General features: G+C 35.2%; 1 protein-coding gene across 1 annotated transcript in view; it reads right to left on the bottom strand.

Moving 5' to 3' along the window:
• Nucleotides 1–411: 411 nt before the first annotated feature.
• The window catches only part of FMN2 (formin 2), a 325,489-nt gene continuing 316,444 nt past the window's right edge, over nt 412–9,456 (bottom strand). The window contains exons 20-21 of the mRNA XM_039883627.1: nt 3,382–3,463; nt 412–1,933 (exon numbers count right to left, since the gene is read on the bottom strand). Coding sequence (XP_039739561.1) covers nt 1,907–1,933; nt 3,382–3,463 — 109 coding nt within the window. The 3' untranslated portion in view covers nt 412–1,906. The remainder of the gene's footprint in view (nt 1,934–3,381; nt 3,464–9,456) is intronic.

The raw sequence follows: 9,456 nt of genomic DNA, 5'->3' as shown, positions 1-9,456 counted from the left end.
TCCTCTTCTATATCCATCTCTTCTGTACCATTTTTCTTCTGACTTATCATCTCTCAATAGTCCTTCACCACTTAATCTGTATCAAATGAATTTTTGCATCCAATTTCTAAATTTTAAAAGACTTCTCAAATATTAATATATTGTTGCTCATAAGTAGAAAACACTTTTTCCTTAAAATTACATTAGGAAAATTTCAACCTTTATCCAAATATGTTTTGAAGTAGCATAATAAATACTTTATCTCTAAAAACAAGCACTCATTAAACACTTTACTAACAACTGTTAAGCCTGAAATAAGAACTTTTAAAAATCTTTAAACACAGACTATCTAACTTATGTTTCTTCCAGTTTTAAAAATGCTGGTTTCATTTTGCAAGTATCCTTAGGCAAATGCACACAATAGACACAGAACTCTTTTATTACTCACTTTATTTTCATATAAATTAACATCCTAAAAAATTGGAATAGAAACACTAAATACAGTATTGCACATAGCGATCTTTGTTAAATGCCCTATTACTTCATTGAAGAATGTTAATATACACATTAGAGGGAGTGAAAGGGACAGGAAGACTACGGAACTACAACCAAAAAACCACTACTGTTTCTTTGCACTTAAACTACAAATTAAAAGGTAAGAGACCATATTTTATATAAATACAAACATAGTTATGATTCGGAACTTTCTTTTTAAGTTGCTTTCCATAATTGGTTTGTAATAGCAATAAACTCTCCCCTTTATCCACAACCAAAACCTTCAACAAATGTCATTAAAATTATTTTAAAAAACTGCACCTATTACTGTTAGACAAAACCATCACAATGCATCATAAGTCAACTTTAAAGTACTCTCAGAAGAGGATATTGATGTTTTCTCCCTCATTGTAATATAAAATCCTTTCCTAAACCCCTTCAGATAATGAATCATTACATACTCATTTTTTCAGCTTTTAATCACCTGCCATAACACAGAAAGAAAACGCCAATTATGTCAAAATACTTGGGCAGGTATGTTTAATTAACAGGTTCTAGGTAGATGCCAATCCATCCAAAAAATTACTTTTTTTCATGTCAACAATTAGTCATGTTGGCGATTTTATGAGTACCATTTATTTAAATCCCTTCAACATATTGAGTCATATTTTCTTTGTGAAAGGCAATGGCAAAAGTTACAGGGAGGCACACCTTCAGTTTTATTTACTTCTGCCACAGATTCCTTTACCTGGGGTCTCAGAGGACACAGTCTGATAGGAGCCTTCATTAAACTTAAACTCTGATTCCTGCCTATATTAAATGATTTATCGGAAAAGGGTTTCCTTTTGCTATATGTTTTTCTTTCATTATCTAACAAGTGAGAAAAACTATAATCTCCTTTCACAAATATATAGTTATGGAGAGCAACCCAAAGAGTTGGGAAAGCCTTAATTATAATATATAAACAGTATTTAAATTTTAGAATAAAAATGTATACGTAGGTGTGAAACTGATACAACAATTCACTAGAAATAACATTTTAACCATAAACCTAAATGCACTGATGTGAAGTACTGGTTGTCAGTAGAAAGAAAAGAAATATTCTTACAAAAGAAAATTTTAGGTTAAAGTTTAGCATGTTCAGAATTAATGCAGATACTGCCTCTAATACATGCTGTTTCAGCCTATCAGTATAATATCATAAACTTTTACAAAAAGAAAAGGTGTCAAATTCTCCACTGGTCTACTGCTTTTACATTTTTATATGAATGTACAGTAAAATTCAACAGTGAATTGTCTAGAAAACACAAAGATTATGCAAGAGGTCAAGAAGAAAAATGATCGAAATGATGTAGTTTCCTTCCCGTGTTCAGGTCAGCTAAATTTTGTGGAAGTGCTTAGAGTGACTTGTATTCATTCTGCTTTCCTGTGTTCAGGTTTTCATGCTTATCTTTGCTTTCTAAAAATAAATGCACCAGATAAGAGTTATAGTTAGAAACAAGAAGTTTAAAAAATGTATGGAGTTTAGAGTAGCCCAAACAAGACCTTTTCATTTGGATCAAATTCTCTGGGAAAGGTTAAAGATCAACCAACCCATAAAGGAAAAATAATATTTATAAGTAAAATATGTTTTTCTCTTTTAGAAATTTTTACCAAGACAAACCACTAAATGTTTTGAGAAAAAAAAAAGTTTTAAAATTTAATTTCTTATTGACGTGAAAGAGTGCCAACTCAGCTTCCTTGTTCTGTTTTCTGTGCAAATACATTTAGATGAAAACTGAATCACTGGCTGTTTCATTTTCATCCTTATAAGAGCATGATTGGGGTTGACTAATAAATAATTACTCCTCCTCATTCAATACACTTTAAATGTGTATTTTAATCAGTAAGACAGAAAATATAGTAAACCATAATATAATACTTGTCATTCATTAAGTTTAGTTTTGATACGGAGAAACTGAAGGGAAAACAGCTATTAAATAAAGACATAATTTATAACTTTTTCTAAATAGAGCTATTTATTTATATACCAATTTGGGTTATGTTAATCTTTTTCATTTAGACTATGTTAGACTAATCCAATTCAAAATGCTCTTATTTTAAGGCTTAATCCAACTTTTCATTTAAAACAGCTTACTCTGTGACACCAAGTGATAATCCCTAAAAATGTTCAACAAAACATTGACAAGGGAAAACTTATCATCTTCACCAAACCCTTCCCTCTCAGGGTGCAAAACCTGGCATTTCATTTTCAGGGAAGAAGTGGGCAAGGAGAAAACTTAAACAGCTTGTTAAACTCAGTTTACTGACTGATGATGTTGAGCAGCCAGCTCCGTAGAGCCATTTATGGGTACAAACCAGGTCTGAGTCCTGTGTCTTAGCAAAGGACAACACCACACTTGGCATTTCCCGTTATGTTTTAGGTCCCAATGGCATTAATCCAATTATAACAGCCACTCTGGGTTCAAAAGCAGCCCTGTGATCATGGGTAATGAAGAAAGTGAAAGATGGCCCGCGGGTATCTATGTGTACGAAAGATGGCAATGAGTAAGTGTGTACACATAGATACCCGCAAATAAGCACTCCCTGAGTAGATCTATCTTAATTCTTAAGCTTCGAATGCTGAGTACTGAGATTCTCTTGCGTACACATAGATACCCGCGAATAAGCACTCCCTGAGTAGATCTTAATTCTTAAGCTTCGAATGCTGAGTACTGAGATTCTCTTAGCCTTTTGGGCCTGATTAAAGACATCAGGAATTGGAAATTCTTTAAGTCAGAAGCTCATTATTTATTCAAACTTAAGAGAAAAATATTATTTATTATATGTTTTTGTATATATAGTGAAAACAGTGTTTAAAAGCCAAAGAAAATCACAGTTTAAAGAACAGAAAAGTTAAATACTTACGATTCCAGAGTCATGTCTGGGTTTTATCTTATAAAGTGATTTTCCCTTTTTCTGCCTACACACCTCTTCAGCTTCTTTTACCCTGAGTGGGAGAAGACACGTGCATTTCATCACTGCGATCCACCTTCTAGTCAGTGAGCATCAACTCATGAAGCATGTGACTTATTGGAGAAAATCATACCACATACACAGGAATGTTATCTGACGTTTGACTTAAAAACATAGACTGTTAGAGCTGGAAGCAAAGTCATCCAGGGGTTCTGAACTTGGAATCAAAGGAAGTAGAATGGAATAGTATATAAACAGGTAAATATTTTTATGTATACATTTCATCTTATATTAAAGGACTCATATACAAGAAAGTAAAGAAATATCCCTCATTTTCAGGTGAGTATACTGAGATTGGCTCTATTACACAAATAGGATCGGCACTATTAAAACACTCAGGAGCATTAAAATAATTAAATTAGCCGCATTATATAAAAACTCAAATGCATATTTAAAATGATTTCAGATTCACTTTCTACATCACACTTACTCATGCAAGAAAGTCATTTGCAATGAATACTTGGGTAATTTTTAAAAAATTGAACTTCATCAAGCGTGGGAACCCATCATTTAATTGAAAACAGAAAATAGAGAATGAGCAACAATAACATTGTAATACCACTAGGGTTTCTTTTTAAACACAAACTCCAAGGAAAACAGTGTTGCATTTACCAGGGGTGGAGTTAAAAGAGGGTGTTATTTGGAGATAAGTTCCGCATTAAGTTCTGGCTTTGCTATTTGACATTGGGTAATGTCCTGATACCACCGGCCCTTGTAGTCCCTTAATAGTACAAGGGCTCAATAACATATAATAGCATTACTATTATTACTACACAGAGTTGTGGCAAAGATTGGAAAAAATTATTTAAATAGTTCTTTATAAGTTGTAAAATACTATAAAAAGTTATACGTGATTACTTTAAACATATCATAAGAAATCTGCAAACTGGACTTCTATTAATAAAAAAGTATACCATAAGAAGGAAAATAAATTATTAGGTTAATTTATTTTTTGTTATGATTTACCTTGAAAATGGAGTATTTCTGGAGAAACTAAAAAGGCCATGATGGATCTTAATAAAAGACTTTTTGTATGTAGATCTTAAAGCCTATTTCCTCAGAGAAATAAATTATAGATATATTTTCTTGTGCCCTGTGGCAAAAGATCTAATGAGAGAATTCATCTCCTATACAGCTAAATGAATCCCTTTTTTTAAACAACAGAATGAAACAAATAATCCAGTATAGAAGCTATAAGATTGATGTTATAGTTTATCTTAAAGTATGACAAATGCATGTAATTCCCTTCGGACATGAAACATTGTTAGTAATTCCAGAAAATGATGACAATTTAGAAGACACTCCAGTATTACCACTTTTATTACTTTCTACGTGAGTCATAAATTGCCTTTAATCTGTCCTCCAAACATCTGAAGACAAAAATATTTTCTTTATAACAAACCAAGGATTGCAGAGTCCCCATCTTCCAGTGAAATTGCTACGAGTAAATTTAATTTGAAGTATTTGGACAGGGAATTAAGAAAACTTTCTTTTAAGCACTTAGTCAAAATCTAGTAGATCTCTTAAATTTACTTGGAGTGCTTTTAAAGCATTTTGTGATATTTAAAAAAATGTACTTCACAAGTATTAAGATCACCAAAGCATCTTAATTTTCTCACTATCTTATTTATTTTGTTCTTAAAACACATTTTTGCAAGGATCACAGGAAGCCGAGTTTAGGTCACATATATTTAACATTATACAAAAGCAAATTAGGCCATTCCTTACAGCAGAGACGGTGAAAACTAAAGAGAATGTACGTCAACAAACCCTCACAAGGTCTAAAAGATCTCGTGCTCACCCATTCATCTGACAATCATTTATAGAGCAGTAACTCTAGGTTGGGCACTGGGACTGGCTCAATTAAGTTCAGCATCTCATAGGAGAGATACACAGAGGAGCAAGTGATTTACGACGGTGTACGAAGCACAACACCTGGGGTGGCAGAGGTGTCTGTGGTGGGTGGGCAGGGGTGATGGAAACCCTTCTGGAGCATGTTGATGGCCGAGCCTTGCTTTAAAGATAATTTTCAATTTTTCATACTTTTCTCGGAAGGGGAAATAGTACTGACTGTGACAGGAGAGAACTACATCCAGAATAACATGCAAAGGCCAAAGCTTGAAGAACTAGAAACACTTCTCCCTTCTGCTGCCGCAGGATCCCACCCCACACCAGTAAATGATTGAAGTTCAAACCGCCTTTCCGGTTTATGCTTCAGTTTCTTATGCGTGTGGCTGGGGTGGGTCAGTCACTGCATCCTGAGCACCTCTTGATATGCACAACCAAATGATCTAGGGAGCTGGAAAACTGAACATCAGAATCTTGGGCACTCGCTCTTAAAATTTAGGAGAAGAATCACTGAGAATTTCTTAAAATTCAGTTCTCCAGGCTCATTCTTCTATATTCTGGTTTAGTCCTCCTGGGACGCATTTATAAGCAACACCCAGGAGACTCAGATGTGGGTGGCCTGTGGGCAACACTTTGAGAAACAGCACTCTGGAACTCAGGTCTTCTCTCCGAGGCCTGGACTGGGTGGCCACACTGTGCCCCCGGAAAACCACACCCCCTCACCCTTCTCTCCTTTCCAGTGTCAACACTAGGGTCACAACCCCAAACTACGAAAACCTGCTCTCTCTGAAACTGAGCGAGTCCCGCTCCTCTGGAAAGAATGCTGCTTCTTCCGAATGCCAATCTCATTTCAATAAAACTCTGACAACTAGAAATTTTTTCCCCACACTTTAGGGAGGAAAAAAGAATGTGTCCCTGGAGGCGAGATACGCTGCCGGAGTTGGGAGGAATGAGAAAGATAATGAGGGAGAAGCTGGGAGGAGGGACCAAGCCAGCTGTGAGCCTGTGTTTCCTCCTTGGGTGACTGTGGCAAAGTCGTCAGCTACAAGTTTATGAGTGACGACTTGTATGTGTCCCATCCTCTGTCTCTCCTGCCTCACCCCTCATTCAGTGACGACTAAAATTTCCTAAATCGAGCAGGAAAAAGATGCTCATCTCACAACTAGGCAGAAAAGACTAAGTAAAAGGCATGGCGGTGATAACATTTCAAGTAATAAATAGAAGTGAGCAATTACTTTGTTTGAAAAGGAGTAAAAGGAGGAATAATACTTTGTTCATAAAGAAAGAAAGCAGTCACCATGCAGAGAGGAAAACGTGGCTGGTTTAAGGAAGAGAGTCCTTGGCTTCCAAATTTTGCCTGTACCTGAGTTTAAACTCTGTCTGGGAGAGGTCTGTGGGTGGTGCAGACACAGACGTGGCTCTCTCTCGTGCAAGACTCGTGAAGATAACTTTCTTTTTAATATGGCTGCATTCACACAAAGGGGACAGGAAAGGCATTTCTTAATCAAGATTTTACCCTTTCAGAGAACTGAAAAAGGAAGAAAGAATTTTTTGGATGATGTCTTCGATAAGCTTATTCTAACAATTGCAACTTCTAATCAGCAATCTACATAACAGAAGGAAAAGGTGAACAAAACCAAATCATATGATAATGAAAAGAAAACGCTTCACTCAGCACTTTTAATGATTGCGGGAAAACAACAACACAGCAAGCAGAGACTAGAAAGCAGGAAATGTAGCATTATCTTTCAGACAGAAAGATACAAAACGGTATATAATGGCTATGAAATTTGATGTTTATGTTACTATTTTGCTCTAATATCTTTTATTGTCCATGAAACTTCAGAAAAAAAACTATGTCGAATAAATTTCAAAAGTATGTACTTACTCCTTAAATGGAGAACCAAAAGTAATTAAAGAATATGATAATTAAAGGTGTTATCTTTTAAAGAAGAATTTAATTATGGAAAATAACCAAAAGAACATATGGAATAGATTTGGCAAACAGAGTAGATGACTCTGTTTTGAGAAATTTGAGAAAACTCATTTCTTTCCTTCCTTCCTTCTTTCCCTCCCTCCCTCTCTCCCTCCCTCCTCCCTCCTCCTTCCTTCTCTTCCTTCTTCCTTCCTTCCTTCTTCTTCCTTCTCTCTTTTTCCTCCTTCCTTCTTTTTTTTTTCCTCTCTTCCTTTCCTTTCCTTTTCCTTCTCTTTCCTCTCTCCTTCCTTTCCTTCCTTCCTTTTCCTTCCTTTCCTTTTCTTCTTTCCTTCTTCTTCTTTTCCTTTTCCTTTTCTCGATGATGATTTTTTTAAAAGTTTTTTTTCTATTTGTCTATCTGTTTTATTCTACATTCATCGATTCATTATCGACGATTCATTTTAATTGAATTTTCAGTAGATGATATGAATAAACGAAGATATTTCAAGTGTACAATCACTATTATATAGTCATTTAGAGGATTAGATAGGAAAGTTCATCACCAGCCAACTTCTCCATACATAGATGGACCGATGAACCCCAGCATCACCTTCCCCCTCCTGAAAAGTGGATGGGTTTCATATATGGTAGGTGCTTTCATTCGGCGATGGTACTCAACATCATGGATTCCAGAGTGCAGTAGTCTCACCTCACTGCCTGCAATTTTTTGTAGTAACTAATCAGGAATAGTGCTTTTATCAAAAAAAACAAATTTTTTTTCTTGAAGTATAGACGGTGGCATGTCATCATAGTTAGTTCTCTGGTATAAGAATTTTAAAATGTTGGACTTGATTTCACTTTTTACTTTATAGCCAGCAACATCATCTACATACCACTCTATTTGCATAGATAGAATAAAGTCTAATTTTTAAGGCCCCTAGGGATATATGTTGCTTTCCTCGTCTATTGGCTGCGTGGTCCATAGCAGTGTCAGTACTTTGCCGTCTAAGTACTTGCGGGCCTCATTCTTAGGTTTCTTCTCTGTTAGTTTCTAGGACGGCAGGTTGTGATCACTTCTCACTAGCACGAGCATGCCTGCCTGGATCTTCTTTTAATAATTTCTATGCTCTTTAGAGGGAAAAACTAGATAACTAAGCTAATTTAAGCGAGCCTCAGATTCGAGTAATAAGATCCGGAGCTCAGCTCTAGCTAAAGGAACAGTGTTCCTAGAGATGGAGGCAGGAAGTGATTTCAGCTGCCACAGGGCTTCTCCCTCACTCCCCACCTCCCACATATCTCAGGGTTCACAGCTGTGTCTGGAAGGTGAGGGAGGCCAGAAGTCTGACTTAGAGATATGCAGGGCTTTACAGCTGTAAATTTCTAAGGGTCTAAGATGCTAAGATACTGCATACCTGGTCATACTGCACCACCCCACCTGCTTATCCAGCAGGCTGTCCACAAAGATGGAGAGTAATGCTGGAATGACTAAGACCTGAAATTCAAGTTTACCAAGGTAAAGAACCGTGACACCATTAATTGGTAATGACAGATTTTGTGATGCTGCAGAGAACCATCTACAGGATAAGAAATGAAGCATATTGTGAAGAATAGGCCTATGAAATTATCCCTCAGTTGAAATTGTTTTATAGGGCAGAAATGATCAGAGGAAAACAAAATATCTTAAATATTAAAGCTTAAATTTAAATTTACTTAAAAAAACTCTTATATTAAACTTATCTTCTAAAAATAAAGTTGTAAATGTAACCTGAAGGAACTGAATAAATTTCAATATGTTCAATATATTTTATTCCTTACATATAAATCTTCTAAGTTGTAACAACTTCATTTGGTTTTAAGTTATTAAGCATGGAAAATTTGAGTCCAGGAGAATGAGAATATTTTTAAGATTTATGTTATAAAGAAGACAGAGGTAGGTGATAGAATGAAAAATACTTTTTATCACAGAATTTGCTGAAATTAGTTTAAATTTCAATAATAATTTTTAAAAAAATTTTATATCTTTCAAAACAAATGAAAAGTTTCTTACTTTTTGTCCTTAATATAATGGTGGACTTACATTAAGGATTATTCTAAACAAAGAACATGATTTTTAATTTCTCTCCTAATAAAGAAGCATTTTTCTCTGCATTTTTCCTTCCTAGTCCCAGACGACTCATTTATTGTCAGGCAAACACAAACAAAAA

This window comes from Pteropus medius, unplaced genomic scaffold, assembly GCF_902729225.1.
Source record: "Pteropus medius unplaced genomic scaffold, Ma_sr-lr_union100, whole genome shotgun sequence".
Lineage (NCBI taxonomy): Eukaryota > Metazoa > Chordata > Mammalia > Chiroptera > Pteropodidae > Pteropus > Pteropus medius.
This window is presented reverse-complemented; position numbering and strand designations above follow the sequence as displayed.